Consider the following 22,989-nt stretch of genomic DNA (forward strand, 5'->3'; position numbering starts at 1 on the left):
TAACTCGTGTTTGCGCTTGCATTAGCTATTTCAATTTCTGAAACTCAGGGTAGTATAGGAGTATTTGTATTTGACTCTTCACCCTTTTAGGATCGAAGTTCGAAAAACAACACACCGTTCCGTATTCTCAGGCGGACTCCTTTTCTTCCCACTCCTCCAGGCCTGAGACAGCAAAAGTGTTGAACTGTCTGAACCTGTACTATCTTCTAACTGCTTGCAGTTTGAATATACCTATTAAGGATGTTGTAAAATCTTTCGTTGTTCAGACCAACTGGAACATGTCAAGTTTCAAAAGGAAAGCACAGCAAAACCAGATATATTTGCAAAATGTTTTACAATTACTAGTAGGTGATTGCTATACAGTATACACCAAAAAAAAAAAAAATTACCAAAATGTCATGTATAAAATATATGTAGCAGTTACAAAGTTTCACTTAAATCCATTCCGTATAAAGTATACTGAAGTTTAGTTTCGCCAAGTAATGTTTTAAACAAGCCCTGCAGGTAAGAACTATTGGTGTCTAAGTTGCTTTCTTTTTAGGGTAGCATAAAAACATGCAAAAGGAGAACCTGTTTAAAAGAGATCGAGGTTGCCTACCAGACCTGTGAATTTACAATCTCACATTTTAACATTTAAAGCCCTTAAGAAAATGCCCAAATAGCGAAAAGTAGTACAGCCCAGATAAAAAGCTGGTTCCAAAACTGAAGGATTCCTCCCCCTTCCAGCTGCACAAGTGGTTAGGGAAAACTTGAAAGATTAATCCAGGTTAAAGGATCAAATTACACCAGGGGTTTTCAATCTTTTTACACCTGGGGACTGGTGAAAGTAATTATTTTGGGTAAAGGCAGAAATCACCTTGAATATAAATGAATTTAAGATCACTGACTTGTACTCTTCCTACATGAGGGTGGCTCTTTCATGGACCAGTAATTGAATTAATATAATATAGAAGCAGTAAAAATTTTTTATTTTGTAGTGTTGTCATAAAAATAATTCCCTGCAAGCAAGTGCGCTAGTTTATAAAAAGACAGTAGATAACTGAAACTAGTACTGTATTACTGGAAAGCAATTACAGTAACTACAAAGCTGGGCACTATTCATGTGCACTTCCCACACTAAGGAAATGCACCAAAAAAAGCCCATGCGCGAATAAACGAGAGAGAGAATGGGGAGGAAAAAAATCATTTATTAGTTAAGACAACCACAGGCTGGACACAACACACATGCTAAAAAGTGGACTGTCTTTTAAAACTTACTTCAAAAGTAAATAGGTAAATGTTTCCCATAACCCCACAATCATTTCCGTGTTTACAAATTTAAAGGCCCACGTTATAGACATTTGACAGTAAAATATGTAATAAATACTCCAACCGACCCTGAAAGCTTCTTTTAAGTCATAATGAATTTGACCTACCATGCTACTGAAAACTATTCAATTACTGGAGGTTGTTCAGTTTTCAATGTATCAGTCCTAAAAAATACCACTGCCCTCCCCCCCTACAGAAAGTCTATTTTATAATTTAGCGATAAGGCATAAATACCAATTAAAGCCTGTTTAATAATCAGAGTTTAAATGTCTCAGAAAGGCCTCTCCTCTCCTAGCTAAAGGAACCTATACACCAGACTCTCGGAAGACATTCAGACTTACTTATAACCATCACTTAAGTACTATCAGGTTGGTGGGCTCAAGTGAAATCTAAAGCTAATTCCTAGATCTTTCTAACAAACCCATATTGATCTTAACAATAAGTTCCTGTGCTTTTGGTTGTGTTGCTTCCTCCTGGGATAACAATTAATTTTGGTAAGGATTTTTGCATTCAAATGAGTAGACCTTAGTTTGAAGTGCTCTAGAGCTCCCTGGATTATTGCATTCAGTGACACCCAGAGTGCGGCTATTAAAAGGTCCTGGAAGACTGTAAAAGCCAAAATCTGTTTATAATCTGCACAAAGAACACTGAAAACAAATTAAAACCTAACTCCTATCAACCTTATCTGAAAAGGTGAAGTCTTAAGCTTTGTTCAATATTCCAGTCATTCACAGTAGATAACTCACCGTATATTGGGAAGTACTGACAGAAAGCCATTTTATGCAACTTAGCCAATAATTATAAAATTACCTAAATCAACCTCATTTTAATTCCTGTAATATGAACAGATCACTTTAAGAAGGGCCTTCTGAGCTCTCTACTACTCAAAACTGAATTATGGAAAAGTTTAGTTTTTGAGTTAAAAAAAAAAAGTCTAAGCAAAGTTTTACACATGACATTATGTATGTAAAATAAAGTACAATTTCCACTTAATTCAGTCTTCAAATATTTTTTATTAGAAGGCCATGCATTGCCCTCATTCATTGTATTTGAAATCACTGTACATTTACTTTTGTGAAAACACTGCCTGCATTTTCTAGTACAAAAAAAACCTAAAAATTGTTTCAGGAATGTAGAGAAATATCCAACTTAAATAGCGAAAAAGTGCACCATAATTACTGCTGCACTGCAGTCATTTCTGCATTTCCCATGTTTCTTAAATAACTATCTTGTCTGATAACACACAATATAAAGAGCAATTATGAAAAACAGACATTTACATATACTTCTAAAGTCTTATTGAGAATATCCTGTTGGCATTGGATACCCAATCATAGGTGCAGCTGCAGTAGCAGGATATGCATATGCCTGTTGGTTCATACCATTGTGCATATTTGGAACATTACTTCCATATTGCTGAGTGCCATCATAACCATTCTGGTAAGTCCCTGTTGGATTACCAGTCCTAAAACTGGTCTGTATACCAGCAGACACAAAATTACTTCCAAAGCTCCCATTGGTGTAATTTGTAGCACTGTAAACACCATTCTGGGTTTTTGCCCCAAAATCTCTCTTAAGCAGACTAGAGTAACCTCTGTCATAATTTTCCCTGTCTCTAAAGGTATTAAATCCACCCCTTTTGCCTGCAGAGTATCTGTCCCGACGGTCATCCTTCATGCCTCCTCTACCCCTGGAACGACCTGTTAAGAAAAAAAATAATTGCAAACTGATTATTCCTGTGGCACAAATTATTAACACAGAAGGAATTAGGCTGCTCTTATTCACTATAGATGTGGAGTATTTTCTCAACAGTGTCACACTGAAGGCTTTACTCACCTGCCAATCCCATTTAAATGGGTGTGTAGATAATTATGTGACCCAAAACCACCAACATTTCTTATCGAAGATTGGTCTTACCTGAACCTCTGTCTTCAACCAACTGAAGCAACTTGGGATTAATTGCTTGATTAGCTTCCCGAAGCACAGAGATAAGGTCGCTCACTTGCTTTATGTTATTAGGTGTAAAGAAAGTGTATGCTGTGCCTGTTTTGGTACTGCGAGCAGTTCTTCCAATTCGATGAATATAATCCTCTGAGGAGTTAGGGTAGTCATAATTGATGACAAATTTCACATCTTCCACATCTGTAAGGTGTTGCAGTGTGGCAAAATAGCAATGTACAGAGTTTTGCACACCACAACAGCCAGACCAAAAATAAAAAGTTAGACAATTGTATTCCCAAGAAGGTACGGGCTGCAAAAAATACAGTTAAAATGGTTATCCATTCCTTGTAGGAATACCACTGAGGTTGGGGGGGGGGGGGCGGGAAAAGCACACATTATCTGTGCCTCATTACCCACCCAGTGATAGTGCCTGTCAAAAGGATGTATATTCCCTAACACATTCCCAAATCATTAAGTCCCCTTACAGATCATCAAGTGACATCTGAATGCTTCTGTGCAGTAGGGCCACTTAAAAGGTTCACAGCAACCTCTTCATGTGCTCATTTTGAGGACCTTTAAACAAAAGCACATGGTCCTTTGCATTACACATTCATCAGAAGTTCAAAATTCTGGCCACACTGCTTGTCTTGCCAAGACCTTCAAACTGCAGCTGCAAGAAAAACATACCTGTCCCCCAAAAGTTGTTTTTATGCACTGTGTCTCGTCTAGGCAAGCGCTTCCAAGAAGCCAGGGTTCACTTGAGAATGTGTCTCTCTTTGGCAGGTCTCGACATGACGACTACTGTGTAGGTGAGGGAGGAACTTAAAGTGCTTTCTTTTCCCACTGACTAAGTGTGGGAAGTTGCTCCTGCCCTAGAGCTCATGTGCCAGTACTCACCAATTTGTAAAAGGACTAGTACCTTTTAAAGCTGCTCTCTCCATTTCAAACTTGAACAAAAATTTCACTGAACATTGAAGTTTGGAAATATTTCTTCAACATTTCAGCAAACTCACTGAAACTCAAAAACTCACAGATCACAGTAAACAGTTTGAAACAATGCTGTACCATGGCAGTCATGCAAAGCATGGGACAGAAGAAATACCACGGCAGTGAACTGTGAGGATAACTTCCGTTTCCCCCCGGAGAGAACAGTTTACGCGGCAGAGGTGGTATGTTCTGCCTTTTGAAGATTACTGGCACACTTTCAGCTTTTCGCCTCTCTACTCGACTGGAAGCAGCCAGCCGATCACTAGTCCTCCATCCCCCTCGAGTCCTCCGATTGTCATGCCTAGGCCTTGCCACAAAGACTGCACCTTTATATGAAAAAAAACTTAGAAAAAATGCAGAGGTTAAAGAAAGCAATAAACTTTCTTTAAAAATTACATGGAATCTTCCGGGAAACCAAGCCATGAATCGAGTTTGTACTAACCTAGCCCTCTGGAGGCCACATCTGTAGCAATCAGAATAGGAGCTTTCCCATGTTTGAATTCTGGAAAAAAAAAGGGGGAGGGGCATATATATGGATCACGATTCTGAGCAAAATCCTAGGTTTTGAGGTAGGAGAAATCTTTTGAAATGCTTACCATTTAGAACCCAGTCACGTTCCTGTTGACTCTTATCACCATGGATACCCATGGCAGGCCACCTAAATTAGAAACAAATTGTTAGTAGACTCACATTTAGTTTAACATTTAACCATTTGTCACAGATCCCTTCAATTTCACCTGAAATAACATTACACAGTTTTACCAACACCCTCAGTGAATTCATACCCACAACTCAAATCCATTGAGGAAGACCACATACCCATCTCTCCTCATTTTCCTAGTAAGTTCATCACATCTTCTTTTGGTTTCAACAAAGACAATGGTTTTATTCTCCTTTTCACTCATGATCTCTTCCATCAGACGAATAAGTCTTGAAAGAAAAAACATTTTAAATTTTAAAAGTCCACGGTGTGACCATGTATTTAGGTCAATGTACACGGCTACAAATTTAAAAGGAAACACCTATTTAAATAATCACTTATAAATTCTACCTTTGGCCAATAAACCACAGGACACCTGAGTTCTTTTTCCTATAGGAATGCTATTCAGTGGTAGCCAATTATCTGAATGAAGCAAGAATTTTCAGAAAGATTGACAGCCAATTTTCAATTAACATATTCAGATTCTACCCAACTGAGTGTCCCTTTTTAAGATAACCCATGGGTCCTGGCCAGGTGACTCAGCAGTAGAGCATCGACCTGTTGTGTGGAAGTCCTGCGCTCAATTCACAGCCAGGACACACAGAAGTGAACATCTGCTTCTCCATACCCTCCTCCACCTCCCTGCAGCTATGGCTCAACTGATTTGCTCAAAGGTCCTGGGTTTGGGGTCACTAAGGATGGCTCCATGGAGCCTCTGCCTCAAGCACTAAAAATTCTTGGTTGCAAGTACCACCCAAGATGGGCAGAGCACTGGCCCTAGAAGGGGGTCACCAGGTGGAGGTGTATGTATAAGTCTATCTCCCCATCTCTCACTCAAAATAAAATAAAAAGGTAACCTACAAAAACAAGGACTGAAGTTATAAAGCAGTTGTTTTTGTAGTAAGACATACAACTTACTTTTCATCCTTTTCTACATCATGACACACATCCACAATCTGCAGAATGTTATGGTTTGCACTCAGTTCCAGCGCACCAATGTTTATATGAATATAGTCTTTCAGGAAATCTTCAGCAAGCTGTCTTACTTCTTTTGGCCAAGTTGCACTCCACATTAGGGTTTGCCTATCAGGCTAAAGAAATTTAGATTAAAAGAAAAAAGTCTTGTACTCGAAGAATGAATTTAGAGCTAAATTTGAAAAAAAATAAAAAAATAAAAAAACCCAGATAAGGACACTTACTCTTATCTGATCCACAATCTTCCTTATTTGGGGTTCGAAGCCCATATCAAGCATTCTGTCTGCTTCATCAAGGACTAGGTAGGTGGTTCTTCTCAGATTTGTCTTCCCACACTCTAAAAAGTCAATCAGTCTTCCAGGTGTTGCAATACAGATTTCCACACCTTCAAGTAAAGACAATTATTACTTAGACATCTAGAACCTTTTAGCACCAGTGACAGAAATAACCTTTTTTGTTACATACCTCTCTCCAAATCACGAATCTGTGGTCCCTTAGGAGCACCACCATAGATACAAGTAGATTTCAATCGACATGCCCTACAGTACTCAGCAGCTACTTGCTGCACCTGTTGGGCCAGTTCCCGAGTTGGTGCTAGCACCAAGCACTAAAAAAAAAAAAAAGAGGAACAGAAAGTGAAATAGCTTATAGCACAATCCTGGGTCCTAGTTTCTAATTAACTTATTGTTATGCTAACAACTGACAATCTCTAGCTAAACTGGCTAAGGTAATTAATATCTCAATTTGTGGTTTTATACAGAGATATTAACTCTATATAGAGATATCTTTTGTTATGGGTTCCAAGCCTCTACATTAAATTTCTGACCAAAAATTAAGAGAAAATAAGTAAGTATGTATACTTACAATAGGCCCATCACCTCTCTCTAAGAATGGCTGATGATTGATATGAACAATGGCAGGGAGCAAATACTATTTAAAGGGAAACAGACAACAGAAATTATGTTAAAATACTTCTGATTTGTTTTTATTCCCAACCCATTTCCTCTAGCACACATCACAGACATCTCAAAAGTTCTCCCAAACTTACAGACAATGTTTTCCCAGATCCAGTCTGTGCTACTCCAACCATATCCAATCCACTTAGAGCAACTGGCCATCCCTGAGCTTGAATAGCAGTGGGTTCAGTAAAGTTCTGTCTTGCAATCACGTCCATGACATTTGCTATAATTTAGAACAATTTAGAAAAATTAATGTCAAAAAAAGAAAACTTAAAAAAAGAATGAAAAAGAAAACTCAAAACTTGTACTTACCAGGAAAATTTGCTTCATAAAAATTCAGAACTGGCTTTGGGCAGTTGTGACCTCTAACTGTAACTTCCTTGCTTCTTCTGTATGTCTCCACCTCTTGCTACAAAACAAATATAGTCCAGTGTTTTAAGTTTTATGACAACCTCTCAACTAAATAAATATGCAGCCAGTCAAGTTCTAAATTTATAATTGACTAGATATTTTAAATTTAACATTGTCATTGAACTCTGGATCCACAGAACAAAACTTTTGGCACACACACAAAAAATACCTGTTGTGTTATAATCAGCCACCGAAAGTTTAAAAAAAACTCAAACACATCTTTCCAAAAGTGAATGTCACCTCTTCCCCAATTAAATTAGAAGGCATGAATTTCCCACAATTCAGCCATCTGCTAGACATTACTGGTCAAATTTTTATTTACTATAAGTCACCATCAAGTTAACCTTGATAAAGGCACACAAAATCACTCACCGCTGTGCGCCTAGCCAAATCAGGGTGTTCTTGATAAAAATTCTTCTCAAATTTGGGCAACTCATCAAGATTCCACTTCTTTTTAACTAGTTTCTCCCCAGGATTTCCAAACTTCTTCCCCGATAGAGGCCCTGCCCTACTTCCTCCAAATCGAGGTGCACCAAACCTGAAATAAGAAAAACCTTACATTTTCAATTGTCTACATAGGAGTTTATACACACCTGCTTACCATCCCGTGGCATACTCTAAAGAGCAATGAAAGACTTTTGGAGGCATAAAATATAGCGCTGTCCTTCCTTAGTGGTGATCTTTCTCCAACTCCAAGCAGCCATTAGCACGCCAGCTTTCTTTTCCCGTTGTCCCAAGTACACACTATGGAAGCCAAGTCAATAACTCGGGATTTATCAAGTCGGAAATAGACTGCCTAGAAGCCAAAAGCTCCGACTACAAGGATAGACTACAGCTTGTGGCTATCAATCTTTCCCACGAGTTTAGGAATTAAATATCTGAGAGAGAGAAACGATACAAGAAGGGAGGAGCTTAACAGATGTTATTCACCAGCTGTTTTCCGAGAAGGAGCCATGGTTTTTAACGGAGAGCGGGGCAACACAGGCAGCGAAAGGAGAACAAGGACGGTGGTGGTCTCGGGGACACTTATGCAAAAGGCAACCGAGTAGGAGGACCCCGCGAAAGGGCCCTCGATTAAGAGAGCACAATTATATAACCGAAGGAAACAGAGGAGGAGGAGCCGGCGCCGGCCGGGGGAGGAGTCCCGGCCCGGGCGGAGCCGGCCGGGCGGCGTTCCCGCTGGGGCGGCGCTTCCCCCTTTGTCTCGCATTTCTCTCTGCGCCACATTTTCTCGCCGCTGCCATTTTGAGCTCCTCCGCCGGGCGGGGGAACAAAGGCGCCGCCATGTCCGCCAGCGGCATTCTGTCCCCGCGGCTCGGCCACACGGCCGATCCCCGCAGCACCGGCCACCGTCCTGCCCTCGTCGCATCGGTGCCTTTCAAGGAGGCCCTCTCGGTTCCCCAAAAGATGTTTGGAGCCCCCCAATTGCCTCTCGAAAAGTAGCCCCTGATAAGCGACGACATCGCCCGTCTGTCTCTAAGCATCACGTTTTCCTTCCCCTGAAACCCACTCCTTCGAATCCCCCCCGCGGCCGAATAGTCGCCGAAGTCGTGAAGCCCCCGCCCAACGAAACACGAGATTGAGGACCGTTAACAGAAAAACATTCCCGTCCGTTCTGAGCAGATACCAAAATGGCGCAAACCTTCGACTGTAGAGACCCATAGGTGAGCCGCAAACTCAGCTTCTTATCGCCACCCACCCCGTTTCCTCATCGGGCTCCCATCCCCCACCCACCGGGCCTGACAGGTCGGTTCCCACACTCACCCTCGATCCCGGCCGCGGTCCCGGTCACTCGAATAGCCTGACATGGCGTCAATGGTTGCGGTTGGCGGGATCGGAGTGAAAGAGAATCAGGCGCGACGAGTCGCTGGAAGGGGCTTCGGCGACGGCGAAGCCTGGCGGGGGCGGCAGCGGCGGGGGGTGGGCGCTGACAGCAGCCGGGACAACTCACCTAAAGATCGGTGGAAATGAATGAGGTGCCGGTCGCGTCCCGGCAGCCGGTTTTATAGCCTGGCCGGCCTCCTCCGCCGCGAAGGACGCTGGGAGCCGCTCTGTGACCTAATCACTCCGCCCCTGCGCAGAGGCCGCAACGCCCGCCGACGTGCCGGGATCCGCCATGTTCTCGCCCTTCCCCCCCCCCCCCCCGCCCCCCGCGTGCTTTCTTCCTTAGAGCTGCTCGTTGTTTTTTACCCCTTTCGTGGCTGGGCCCACCCACCACCGTGATTGCCTTCAGCCTGTGCTCTTGACTTCACCTTTTCCTCGTCTTCCCACAACTTGAGGAAACCACCCCACCCTTTTTCGCGATAAAATGGCCAACACAGAGAATTCCACTCTGCCCACTTACAGTTGTTTACGTCTCCAAAGAGTCTCACGCCCAGAACCGGGTGAGATGAGAAGGCAGGGCCGGGGTAGTCACGTGAGTGCCCCGCCCACCGAGGGGGCAGGCCGCACTACTTTCTAAGTCGGCGTCGGCGGAGGAATACAAAACGAGGAACTACCGGAAGTGCCGTGCTAATGCCGTGCTCAGGTCTCGGGGAGATAGGCGGGGGCTGTTGGGTGGGGTGACCCGCGCTGTCCGTTGGACCTCACTGTCAATCACTGTGAAATCCACCCCCTTGAGAATCCCCCTATCGCGATCTTGCCCGAAGAGCCTAGTATCTAAAGGCTCTAAACGGCCGCCTGGGCTCGTGCTGCGAAAGGAAGTACGCTGATGACCAATGAGCAACGAGAAGCCGTTTTAACGTCCCTCCCTCTCGCACCCCTACTTTCCTGCACTTACCTTCGGTCCCCGGTACTCGCAGCTCCGAAGCTCTGCTGTGCAGCCCTTCCGGCACACCGTCCCCCGCGCCCTAGGTCGGAGGCTGGCGGCCGCGATATGGCCGGCTGGGAGGCTGGTGAGTCCTGGCTGGGAGCTCCCGTGTGTGTGAACTATAAAGCTTTCCACGTTCTCGTCCACTCCTGCGCTTTGATCTGGAGACCTCCGGCCAGCCTCGACTGGGTCTGGTTGGTGACAAGACACCCCGTCGTGGTGGTGGGGTTCTCTGGGTAGAGCGTCTCTTCACCTAGCCAGTCCGACGGGGGTGCGTCGAGTGCGATTTGGGTGTCCGGGAGGGATCGCATCCTGGCCTGGCTGCAAAAAAAGGCAGTCGGAAGATTTCTTCCCTGGACTCGTGATTTCTCTGGGGAATCTATAGCCTCTGGTGCTTTCTGCTCTTGCACTGTGGGGACTGAGGTCGTACAAGCATCTGAACTTATGAGGAATGCCACTCTTGATCTGTGGAGGCCCCTGCCCAGGTAGAATGGTTGTGGATTTTTCTCTCCAGTGCCTTCTGGAATTACTAGCGTCGTCTAGCACCGCGTTTGAAAAGTGAATGGATTTGGTTGTCTAGGACGCTTTCATCCTTTTCTCTAGGACAGCGTTCAAACCAGTGATCATGGTTTGGTCATCTGTGAGAAACGGGCAAGGGGGAGAGAGATACCGTGCCTTTAGGAGACACGCACACACATTGTTTCTGTAAAAATGAGATAATATGCCTTGAACACACAATCATACATATCTAGGACATATTGAAGGTAATCGAGTAACAGAATAAAAGAACTTTACCTTTAAAAATCACTTCAGGAAACATGTTTCAAGGTTTCTAAATTACCTTTAGTCAAAAAACCCTTGAGATAACTGTTAATTCCAGCAGTATGGGGGGATGAGTATACAGAAAATTTTAAACAGTATTTGTAATGTGCCAATTCTGAATTTAGGAACTTTTTGTGTGCGTTTTACATATTATATAATCAGTTACTTTTTAAAAACTAACGATGCAGTAGTGTTGGTGTCATTACTCCAGTTTTTTTGTTTTGTTTTTTTAAGAGAGAGAGTAGGGGGCAGACAGATAAGAAGGAAGAGCCTGACCTATAGTGGCACAGTGAATAGAGCATCAACCTAGAATGCTGTTGTCAAGGGCTTGAAAGCCTGGGCTTGCCTGGTCAAGACACATACAGGAAGCAACTACTATAAATTGATGCTTCCCATCTCTTCTCCCTTTCTCTTTCTCTCTCCCTCCCCCCACCCTAAAAATCAATCAATAAATTATCAACTTGTAGTTGTGACACCTTAGTTGTTCAATGATTGCTTTCTCATACGTGTCTTGCCCAGGGCATGTCAGCAGAGCAATGACCCCTTGTTCAAGCCAGCGACCATGGAGTCATGTCTATGATCCCACGCTCAAGCTGGCAGCCTCGGGATTTCAAACCTGGGTCCTCAGCGTCCCAGGCTGACACTGGTCAGGCTCATTACTCCAGTTCTTAACAGCCTAAGTTAATCATCACCTATTTGGGCACCAAAGAAATTCTGACTTGCACAAGAATCAGTGGTAGTCAACCTGGTCCTTACTGCCCACTAGTGGGCGTTCCAGCTTTCATGGTGGGCGGTAGCGGAGCAACCAAAGTATAAATAAATAGATTTAACTGTAGTAAGTTGTTTTATAAAGATTTATTCTGCCAAACAGCGAAAATCTGACATAAAGTACTTAGTAATTATTATTATATGCTTTAACTTGTGTAACTCTGCTTTATAAATTTTATAAAGTCAAGTTACTTCCCTACTTTATAAATCACCATTACTGTGGATCCAGTGGCGGTTAGAAAATTTTACTACTAATGGAGATACAAAAGTGGGCAGTAGGTATAAAAGATTGACTACCCCTGCACAAGATAATTGGATAAAAATGTGACAGCGCTACTGGGAATTTGAAGCAACATACATTAATTAGTTTCAAGTAGTCTCCCCCTTGTTTGGGACATAATCCCGTTTACTTGTATGTTCTAAAGAAAAGACTACAGTAAGTAACTTTAAGATTTTAGGTTGCAACAGTGAAAATTGGATTTGCCCTAATTTTTTGCATTTTATATATTTTTTTAAATTTGGGTTGTTTTTTTTTAAGTGAGATGGGAGATAGACTCCCTTATGTGCCCCATCAGGATCCACCTGGCAACCACTATCGGGCTGATACTCAGACCAACCAAGCTATCCTCAGCACCCAGCCGACACTCAAACCTATCGAGCCACTAGCTGGGAGAGGGAAAGAGAGAGGGAAGGGGGGAGAGGAAGAGGAAGAAAAGCAGATGGTTGCTTCTCATGTGCGCCCTGACCAGGGATCTAAATCCAGGACATCCGCTTGCTGGGCTGACACTTGATCCACTGAGCCAACCAGCCCGGGCCTGCATTGTATTTTTTTTTCTGAAGTGAGAAGTGGGGGGAGGCAGACAGACAGACTCCTGCATGAGCTCGACCGGGATCCATCCGGCATGCCCACCAGGGGGCGATGCTCTGCCCCTCTGGGGCATTGCTCCGCTGCAACTGGAGCCATTCTAGTGCCTGAAGCGGAGGCCATAGAGCCATCCTCAGTGCTCTGGCCAATTTTGCTCCAATGGAGCCTTGGCTGTGGGAGGGGAAGAGAGAAATAGAAAGGAGAGGGAGAAGGGTGGAGAAGCAGATGGGCACTTCTCCTGTGTGCCCTGGCCAGGAATTGAACCCAGGACTTCCACACACAGGGCTGACACTCTACCACTTAGCTAACCGGCCAAGGCCTGCATTGTATTTTTGACTGCATTGAAATTATAGCAATCTGGAAGACATCCCAAGAAATTAAGTAGCTCTTTTTAAAAATCATACTTAGAAGGGTCTTTGAAATTCTGTAGCAATCAGATTCCTTCTACAGAGTTCAATGTCTGTTTTGTGACATTATTTAAATGTATTACATGACTTTTGTCTAGTGCTATTTAAGGCTGAGCTTTTCCCTTTCTCAACAGAGTGGGTAACCATTGCCAATAACCTTCTCCTGAAATGTCACATACACCTGAGGATACATGAACTGGAAGACTGTGATGTTAATGTCTTTATTGCTCTTTACCAATCGATTTTGGGAGAAAAGGTACCAGGTAAGAGTACTAAAATGTAGGAGTCATAATGTCTCTATCTTAAGCCAGAAATTTCTAGTGCCTTTAGTTAGAGATTATGGTATTTATAAAATTTTGAGTGTTCTCTTTGTTCACATCTTGTTTTTTCTAAGTGACTGCATTCATTTCCTTCATAAATACCTTATGAGACCAAGCCATAACAACCTAGATAAAATCTGTTTGACTGGTCTTAATCATCACTGTTTAATCTAATCATGCTTAATTCCTTGTGAAGGTCACACCTTTTCCCTAAATGTACTTTCAGAGGCTCTAAAATTGAGTGGAACTTAGAAACTTGTCAGGTTCTCTTAACCAATATGGATAAGAATTGGTGTTTATACTATATCCCTGGACATTCAGCAACTCTTTTTTCACACTGGTGTAGGGATTTTTCCCTCATGGAAACAGCCGGTGATTGTTGGTACAAGTTTCATCTCATGTGTTGCCTCCCTTATCATATTATCATCTGTTTGAATATAGGGACCTCTTTGTTTTCCTGTAGTATGGTGCTTAATGTATAGCATGTTCATATATTCAGCTGTAGTCAGTCTATAAGTATTCAGTCAATAAAGATTCTACTGTGTGGAATTCAGGCTCTCTTAACTTTATCTGTACTTTTAAAAACCTGTTCTGTTTGAGCAGAGCTACTTTTGTAGCAGTTGAGTTTACTCAGAAGCCTGGTCAGAGATAGACAGATGAAAACTTGGACTCTCTCAGAAGCAAAATTCTGTAGCTTTTTCTTTACAGACCTCATAGGTAGTCCCAGGAGTCAAGAGGATGAAGCTCACAATGTACAAGCAGTAATTGATTCTCTGGCCTTGGATTACCTGCAGGTCAGCTTGTCTCATATAACAGGTTTGTGTATACTTAATCATCGATGCTTTTGCATTTTACTAAAATAACTTATTAGGCAGAACCCTAGACATTGTTTAGCCAAATGCATTAGGTTATAAAATAGACCAAACAGCAAGATTGAGCCAAGATAGCTGAGTGGGTAGAGTTAAGGCAGCTATCTTTTTTTTTTTTTCATTTTTCCGAAGCTGGAAAGGGGAGGCAGTCAGACAGACTCCCGCATGCGCCCGACTGGGATCCACCCGGCACACCCACCAGGGGGCGATGTTCTGCCCCTCTGGGGCATCGCTCTGTTGCATCCAGAGCCATTCTAGCGCCTGAGGCAGAGGCCACAGAGCCATCCCCAGCGCCCGGGCCATCTGTGCTCCAGTGGAGCCTCAGCTGCGGGAGGGGAAGAGAGACAGAGAGGAAGAAGAGGGGGAGGGGTGGAGAAGCAGATGGGCACTTCTCCTGTGTGCCCTGGCCGGGAATCGATCCTGGGACTCCTGCACGCCAGGCCGACGCTATACCACTGAGCCAACTGGCCAGGGCCAAGGCAGCTATCTTTGAGAGCTTTTCCAGGGGAGTCAAACTGAGTTTATAGTGGATCTGAATCAGAATTCTAGCTGGGAGTTTAAAGTGTGGGTTTTATTATTATTATATTGTTATTTTAAAGGTACTGTGCTCCTTTTTTATGGTAGCTAAATATTAGAAACACCTAAATGTCAATGATAAATAAACAGGTTAAATAAATTATGGTAGCTCCATCGAGGGAACTACCCTGCAACTGTAAAAAATAATCGATGATGCTCTTTATGTACAATCTTCCTTATTAGTGGAACAGTCGCCAATATATATTGTGAGAAAGATGGGGTGTAGTTACAATGATAATGTGCAAAGTCTGCTTATGCTATTGATTGTAAAAACAAAGGTAGGGAGAATACATATGCACCTGATTTCATGCAGAAGGACTCTAGAAGCATATACAAGAAACCTGTAAGACTGACTGCCTCCAATAAGAGAAATAGAACTTAAGGGCTACAGCAATGGTCCCCAACCTTTTTTGGGCCACGGACCGGTTTAATGTCAGAAAATATTTTCACGGACCAGCCTTTAGGGTGGGATGGATAAATGTATCACGTGACCGAGACAAGTGTCAAGAGTGAGTCTTAGACGGATGTAACAGAGGGAATCTGGTCATTTTTTAAAAATAAAACATCGTTCAGACTTAAATATAAATAAAACGGAAGTAATGTAAGTTATTTATTCTTTCTCTGCGGACTGGTACCAGATGGCCCACGGACCAGTACCGGTCCGCGGCCTGGGGGTTGGGGATCACTGGGCTACAGTATAACAGAGAAATGAGACTTTTCATTATATACCTTTTGAACTATGTACTTAAATTGTTACTTATTTTTTTATTTTATTAGCAAGAGAGAGAAAGAGACAGGAAGGGAGAAAGACAAAAAGCATCAAGTCATAGTTGCAGCACTTCAGTTGTTCATTGATTGCTTCTCATCCGTGCCTTGACTGGAGGGCGTCAGCTAAGCCCTTGTTTAAGCCAGCAACCTTGGGCTTAAAGCCAGTAACCTTTGAGCTCAATTTTTTTTTTGCATTTTTCCGAAGCTGGAAATGGGGAGGCAATCAGACAGACTCCCGCATGCGCCTGACCGGGATCCACCTGGCACGCCCACCAGGGGGCGGTGCTCTGCCCCTCTGGGGCATCGCTCTGTTGCATCCAGAGCCATCCTAGCGCCTGAGGCAGAGACCCCAGAGCCATCCTCAGCGCCCGGGCCATCCTTGCTCCAATGGAGCCTCGGCTGCGGGAGGGGAAGAGAGGAAGGAGAGGGGGAGGGGTGGAGAAGCAGATGGGCACTTCTCCTGTGTGCCCTGGCCAGGAATCGAACCCGGGACTCCTGCACGCCAGGCCGACACTCTACCACTGAGCCAACCGGCCAGGGCCCTTTGGGCTCAATTTGATGATCCCATGCTCAAGCCAGTGACCAAGCACTCAAGTTGGCAACCTCGGGGTTTCAAACCTGGGCATCTTAGGTCGACACTCTATGCGCTGTGCCACCATCGGTCAGTCTGTACTTTTTTAATTTTTTTTTTTTTAATTTTTTTTTTATTTTATTTATTAATTTTAGAAAGGAGAGAGAGAGAGAAGGGAGAGAGAGAGAAGGGGGGAGGAACTGGAATATCAGCTCCATATGTGCCTTGACCAGGCAAGCCCAGGGTTTTGAACCGGCGACCTCAGCATTTCCAGGTTGACGCTTTATCCACTGCACCACCACAGGTCAGGCCTTTTTGAATTTTTAATCATGTGAATATATTACCTATTCAAAATAAAATGTAAATTGCTTTTGAACCTTTTTCTAAAACAGAGTACATACAGTAAATTATTTCTAGCTAATGAACAGAGGGAATCTTGGAGACTTGAAACTGTATTTAAATCACTCAGAGAATGTTTATGCCATTGATCTATATTCTCTGACAGTAGTTAAATGTTTATTTTATTGATTTTAGCGAGAGAGAAGGGGGAGAGAGAGACAGAGAGACAGGAACATCGATCTGTTCCTGTATGTGCCCTGACTGGGGGGGATTGAACCGGCAACCTCTGCACTTTAGGACGATGCTCTAACCAGCCAAGCTCTCCAGCCTGGGTACTTTGACAGTAGTTAAAGGAGATAAATGTTCATCAGAATAGGTCATTTACATCTCCTAATTTGGTATTGACAAGAACAAATTTTTGCAAAAATACTTGTCTCCTAAGTTTCTAAGTACAGTTCTAGGTAAGGATAGTCTGGAGAGAATTTATTTTGAAAGATAAACCTGGTGTTTCCCTCTTCTTTTCTGGAATAGGGCGGTTTCTCACACTGCCGGATAACGCACACCCACCCACCCATGGAAAGTTGCAACACTGCTCACCTCTTCCAGTAGATTGCCAAGCAGCCTTTGGCTCCTTGCGTTTTGTTAGCATCAGTTTCTCCTACATCATGAAGCGCTGCGTGCTGGCAGGCAGTCTCAGTTGCTGGGTTGACAGAGTATGTTCCCCATCCTGGAAACTGAAAGTCCTGAGTATGCCCTAGAGGTATACTTGTGTCTCTTATTAAGCTAGAAAGACATAAAGATTCAAAACAAGTTTTCTGTTTAGTTATTTTAAACACAAAAACATCAAACATTGTTTGACTAGTAGTATTGCAAAACATATTTCTGATTTAGGTTTGTTTTGCATCATGACTAGTATTGTAAATGGCTAGATTCTCTCAAATACACTGTATCACTTTTTTGCTCTGCTTCTTCCATACTGGTTGGAACTTATGAGAATGCCAGGCAAGATCTCCCAACTCAAGTGTCTTAAGAATTAAGTTTGTCCATGCCTGATGTTGATTGGAGTCTATTTTATGAGACATTTTACATGTCAAGTTTCCATGCTTTTACAAGTCCGTTTCTTGTCAACATTTCCACTTAATATTTATTAAAAACCTATTATGGGGCCCTGGCCAATTCGCTCAGTGGTAGAGCATCAGCCTGGCGTGTGGATGTCCCAGGTTTGATTCCCGGTCAGGTACACAGGAAAAGCACCCATCTATTTCTCTACCTCTCCCCTCTGGATTCTCTCCCCCCCCCCCCCATTCTTGCTCTTCTCTCCCTCTTCCCCTCCTGCAGCCATAGCTCAATTGGAGTGAGTTGGACCCAGGCACTGAGGATGGCTCCATGGCCTTCACCTCAGGTACTAAGAAGAGCTTGGCTGCTCAGCAACTGAGCAAAGCCCCAGATGAGGAGAGCATCACCTCCTAGTGGGCTTGCTGGGTGGCTCCCAGTCAGGGCACATGCAGGAGTCTGTCTCTGCTTCCCCTCCTCTCACTGAATAAAAAACAAAACTACTGGCCCTGGCCGGTTGGCTCAGTGGTAGAGCGTCGGCCTGGCGTGCAGGAGTCCTGGGTTTGATTTCCGGCCAGGGCACACTGGAGAAGCCCCCATCTGCTTCTCCACCCCTCCCCCTCTCCTTCCTCTCTGTCTCTCTCTTCCCCTCCCACAGCCGAGGCTCCATTGGAGCAAGGATGACCCGGGCGCTGAGGATGGCTCCATGGCCTCTGCCTCAGGCGCTAGAATCTCTGGTTGCAACAGAGCGACACCCCAGATGGGCAGAGCATCGCCCCCTGGTGGGCGTGCCGGGTGGATCCCGGTCGGGCGCATGCGGGAGTCTGTCTGACTGCCTCCCCGTTTCCAACTTCAGAAAAATACAAAAAAAAACATTATGGAACAGGTGGTATGCTAGGTACTGTTTAAAGATTAACTTCTGAGCATAAAATGGTATGGTAGGAGATAAAACCAGAGGTTGGGGATGAGGTGAAATTAAAAAGCTTTTTATAGCCCTGAGTGGGATAGCTCAGTTGGTTAAAGCATTGTCCCGAAGTGTAGAGGTTGCTGGTTCAATCCTCAGGGCACATACAGAAACAGATCAACGTTTCTCTCTCTCTCTCGTCAATCAATTAAAATATATATATATATATATATATATATTTTTTTTTTTTAATTGTATTTTTCTGAAGCTGGACACGGGGAGGCAGTCAGACAGACTCCCGCATGCTCCCGACCGGGATCCACCCGGCACGCCCACCAGGGGGTGATGCTCTGCGCATCCGGGGCATCGCTCTGTTGCGACCAGAGCCACTCTAGCGCCTGAGGCAGAGGCCATGGAGCCATCCCCAGCGCCTGGGCCATCTTTGCTCCAATGGAACCTTGGCTGCGGGAGGGGAAGAGAGAGACAGAGAGGAAGGAGAGGGGGAGGGGTGGAGAAGCAGATGGGCGCTTCTCTTGTGTGCCCTGGCCAGGAATCGAACCTGGGACTCCCGCACGCCAGGCCGACACTCTACCACTGAGCCAACCGCCAACCGGCCAGGGCCTAAAAATATTTTTTTTTAAAGCTTTTTATATGTTGGGAGCCATGGATGGTTTTTTAAAAAATGGTATGATCTATACAAAATGAATAGGAATTAACAAATTTGAAAAAAATGAAGAAATCCTGATGAAAGTATTACAGTAAGTTTTTTGATTTTCTTTTTATTACTACTTTACTGCTATTATTTTCAGAACCAACCACTATCTAGAAGTAGGATTCCACAATCTGAAACAGTGATCTCTCATTGCTTCTCGGCCTTTTGGCTAAGATCAAGTGAAACAGTGATCTCTCCTGCCATTTTTTTCATCAGCCAAAAAATTCTGCTTGTTTTATACTTTAGTATAAATCTTTTTTTTTTTAAAGATTTTATTTACTGGCCCTGGTCAGTGGCTCAGTGGATGTAGTATCGGCCCAGATTATGTACATCCTGTGTTTGATTCCCAGTCAGGGCATACAGGAGAAGTGACCGTCTGCTTTTCCCCTCCCTCTCCCACTTTCTCTCTTTTCCTCCTCCTGCAGCCAGTGGCTCAATTGGTGCGAGCATGGCCCTGGGGTGTGAGGATAGCTCTGTTGAAGCACATTAGCCTCAGGTGCTAAAAATAGCTCAATACTTGAGCATCAACCCCAGATGATGTGGCCAGGTGGATCCCAGTCCACGCGCATGCAGGAGTCTGCCTCACTATCTCCCCTCCTCTCACCTTAAAAAAAAAAATAATTTCTTGATCTTTAGAGGAGATAGAGAAGGGAGGAAGGAGTGGGAAACATCAACTCATAGTAGTAATTGCTTCTCTTATGTGCCTTGACTGGGCAAGCCCAGGGTTTTGAACCAGTGATCTCAGCATTCCAGGTCAACGCCTTATCCACTGTACCATACAGGTCAGGTTGGTATAAATCTTATCAGAAGATATTTTGCTTCTTGATAAAGGAAGGAATATGCCTGTGAATTACCAAACAACATATTTAAGACTATCCCCCTTTGTTTATTCAGAAATAATCAGGCATCAGGAATTGATGTTTTCAGTACAGTTGACCCTTGAACAGTACAGGGTTAGGAGTGCCAACCCTTGCACAGTCAAAAATTCATGTATAGGCACGATTTGGGTCTGCAAATTCCCCGTGTCAGCCATATGCAGCCAGCATATTTAATAAATCTCCTTTAATAAAACCTTTCAAAATTAAAAAAAAAAATCATGTATAATCTAAGTCTGCCTTCATGTGTGCAGATACTCAACCATGAAGAGAAAATACTGTTTTCAAACCACAGTTGGTTGAATTCTCAGATAGAAAACCTGGAGATACAGAGGACCAACTATTTTATTGAAAAAAAATAGCATAAATGGATCCATGCAGTTCAAACTTGTGTTTTCAGGGTCAACAGTATTATATTGTTTCTCCTGAGTTGGTTTATAATCCTGTATCTTTGAATAGTATTTTCACAGTGGTGTATCGATTTCAAAATTATGAAGCTTTTGACTTCTTGGTTAAATATTTTTTAATAGCTCTGTATTCTGTGTCCAGGAGAGAATATAGTGAAAGGAGATAAAGAATCTATTAAGAATCTCCTAGAAATATTTGATGGGTTGCTGGAGTATCTTACAGAACACAGCAGCGAAACATCTCATGAGAAAAGTAAGTGTAAGAATAGAAATTTGGTTTGGTTTACTTCTGTTATATTCCAATATCCCTTTTTGCCTTTTATATTTGTGGCGGTTTTTCTTCATGGGACTTAGGATCACTAATACAGTATTCCTGATAAAATTAATTGTAAATTAAATTTTAATTCTTACTGTTTCAAGTAGTTGAAAACTCTATCCTGGACTGTTGTCGTATTCTCTGTCAACTTGGATGTTGCTCATAAATTACTTTAAAATTTATAACAAAAGTTAAATACCTATTTTTGTATGAAATTCCTTACTGCAAAATTGCCTGTCAGAACTGCAGTTTTTGTTACAAATTTGGATGTTGCTGAGGTGTCAGCAGGAAGAATTGGTGCATTTCTGTCTTCAGCCCACACTTTGGTTTGTGATAGCCTAAATATTTATTTTACTTTTTGAGTAACCCCGTTCCCTAAATGGTAACAATTTATTGTGTGAAATTATTGTTTTTTAATGATAACTGCAACCATATTAGTATATAAGAGCTATTTATAATTTTAGCTCAAATCCTATTTCTAGGGGTCTATCCTAAGGAAATTATAGAAAAGAATGTTAGATGCTTAACAGTCTTCGTTGAAATATTATTTACCATTGCAAGAAAAACCCAAACTCTAGTCTTAACAGTTTGAAATTGGTTAAGTAAACAATGCTATATGTCATAGTTGGAATAATATATGATCCACTTAAGAATGGGATACTATTGTAAAGTTACTCAAAAAAAGTTTCCAGTATTAATAGCAATTAACAGAAGTTCTAATATAAATGAAGAAAAAAATTCTGTAGGCTCATCATTCCTAATTCTCATATTGTTGGTGAGACCTGAGCTGTGATTATCGCATTTAAAGTTAATCTTAAACTCTTCTTCAGTTAGAGATTGTTTTCTACGTTTCATCCTTGTTGCTAAAAAGATTTAAAAGCATATAAAGGTAAAACCTGGAAGGAAAGATTTAAAGGCATGCTACACTGGATATTTTTTGTTTCAAAAACTTTTGACTTTTTTTTTTTTCTTTTTTCTGAAGCTGGAAACGGGGAGAGACAGTTAGACAGACTCCCGCATGTGCCTGACCAGGATCCCGGCACGCCCCTGTGCGCCCGACCGGGATCCACCGGCACGCCCACCAGGGGCGAAGCTCTGCCCAACAGGGGGCGATGCTCTGCCCCTCCGGGGCATCGCTCTGCCGCGACCAGAGCCACTCCAGCGCCTGGGGCAGAGGCCAAGGAGCCATCCCCAGCGCCCGGGCCATCTTTGCTCCAATGGAGCCTCGCTGCGGGAGGGGAAGAGAGAGACAGAGAGGAAGGGGGGGGGGGGGAGAAGCAAATGGGCGCTTCTCCTATGTGCCCTGGCCGGGAATCGAACCCAGGTCCCCCGCACGCCAGGCCGATGCTCTACCGCTGAGCCAACCGGCCAGGGCCCTTTTGACTGTTTTAATACTTGTTAAATACCAACCTAGGTACTCTGGGAGGATTCAAAGCTGTATGCCATATTCATTGCTCTCAAAGAAACCAGTCAAGTCAGGGAGATAGCCATGAATGAATACAAAACCATTCTAGGAGAATTGGAGTAGAGTAAATGACATGAGAAACTTGCCTTATTCAAGGTTATCAGGGATATTTTGTTGCTCTGTGGCTTTTTAGTCATTTTTAGCTGTAAGATGAAGAGATAGAAAACTACCTCTAAGTAAAGAGATGGGTTAATTTGGAATATGATCATGATTACAGCAGTTTTTACAGTGTCATGCTTGATGGCAGGTTGAGGAGAGATGTTAGTGACCTGGCCGACGATAGGGCAGTGGAGATGGAGAGGGACAGAACTTCGAGTCTGTCCCCTCTGAGTCTGGTAGCAGTTACATGCTGAGGGAGTTATCTCCCCCTCAGCAGTACCAATGTGGAAAGCTTAGTGCTGCCAGGAGGGGGTTGCTTGGGGAGGGCCTCCTTACATGGTAATACTTCAGTTGGACAGTGTGTTCTAAAGTCTGATTATCCTTGCAGTCCCAAGTTTATATGGCTCTATTACCCAGAGCCGATCAGATTTTTCAAAACACCAATTAATAATGGGAAATAAATCTTTATTATCACTAGTCACACCGGGCGTGCAGAGCAGCGTCTTCCTCGTACCGGAGCTAGCATTGCGCTTACCACTGAAGAATTTGGATTTGAAGGCAGACCGTGGGTTCAGTGCTCAGTGCCCCTCACTGGATGACTGATGCTCTCTAAGCCTCAGTTTTCTCATCTGAAATTTCTTTCACAGTTGTAAAGAAGGTTAAGTAAGTGGATATGCCTAAATAGTTTAGCTACCAAGCCTAGCTCAGAAAAAAATGCACATTGTTACCTAATGCTGTTAAAATGTTGCTTGGTGAATACACA

At 43.3% G+C, this 22,989-nt stretch overlaps 2 protein-coding genes across 6 annotated transcripts in view; one reads left to right on the forward strand and one right to left on the reverse strand.

Annotated features, from left to right (window-relative positions):
- Positions 1 to 2,301: 2,301 nt before the first annotated feature.
- Positions 2,302 to 9,655, reverse strand: DDX5 (DEAD-box helicase 5). Of its 2 annotated transcripts, none has more exons than XM_066386439.1 (14): positions 9,534 to 9,655; positions 9,046 to 9,232; positions 7,654 to 7,819; positions 7,183 to 7,279; positions 6,960 to 7,093; positions 6,776 to 6,841; positions 6,377 to 6,518; positions 6,136 to 6,296; positions 5,855 to 6,027; positions 5,056 to 5,166; positions 4,833 to 4,894; positions 4,679 to 4,738; positions 3,226 to 3,450; positions 2,302 to 3,008 (listed from the first exon to the last, which is right to left on the reverse strand). In XM_066386439.1, the coding sequence occupies exons 2-14, from the start codon at positions 9,087 to 9,089 to the stop codon at positions 2,605 to 2,607; spliced, it is 1,845 nt and encodes a 614-aa protein (XP_066242536.1). In that variant the 5' UTR covers positions 9,090 to 9,232; positions 9,534 to 9,655; the 3' UTR covers positions 2,302 to 2,604. The 2 variants fall into 2 exon arrangements, with proteins under 2 accessions (XP_066242536.1, XP_066242537.1); XM_066386440.1 differs by having other exon boundaries at positions 9,574 to 9,591.
- Positions 9,656 to 9,796: 141 nt separating this feature from the next.
- CEP95 (centrosomal protein 95) overlaps positions 9,797 to 22,989 on the forward strand; it is a 38,466-nt gene continuing 25,273 nt past the window's right edge. For 3 of the 4 annotated variants that reach the window (XM_066386428.1, XM_066386429.1, XM_066386430.1), the window contains exons 1-4: positions 9,797 to 10,175; positions 13,087 to 13,215; positions 13,981 to 14,088; positions 20,489 to 20,599. In XM_066386428.1, coding sequence (XP_066242525.1) covers positions 9,992 to 10,175; positions 13,087 to 13,215; positions 13,981 to 14,088; positions 20,489 to 20,599 — 532 coding nt within the window. In that variant the 5' untranslated portion in view covers positions 9,797 to 9,991. The remainder of the gene's footprint in view (positions 10,176 to 13,086; positions 13,216 to 13,980; positions 14,089 to 20,488; positions 20,600 to 22,989) is intronic. The other variant, XM_066386431.1, reaches the window with a different exon arrangement.

This window comes from Saccopteryx leptura, chromosome 5 (assembly GCF_036850995.1).
Source record: "Saccopteryx leptura isolate mSacLep1 chromosome 5, mSacLep1_pri_phased_curated, whole genome shotgun sequence".
NCBI lineage: Eukaryota > Metazoa > Chordata > Mammalia > Chiroptera > Emballonuridae > Saccopteryx > Saccopteryx leptura.

What these genes read in the sequence shown, in the direction of transcription:
- DDX5 (XM_066386439.1), bottom strand. Translation starts at nt 9,089, where the DNA reads ATGTCAGGCTATTCGAGTGACCGGGACCGCGGCCGGGATCGAGG. An exon ending in GATTCGTGATTTGGAGAGAG is followed by an intron (nt 6,297 to 6,376) that starts GTATGTAACAAA and finishes CTTTACTTGAAG; the next exon opens with GTGTGGAAATCTGTATTGCA. An exon ending in ACGTGACTGGGTTCTAAATG is followed by an intron (nt 4,739 to 4,832) that starts GTAAGCATTTCA and finishes TTTTTTTTCCAG; the next exon opens with AATTCAAACATGGGAAAGCT.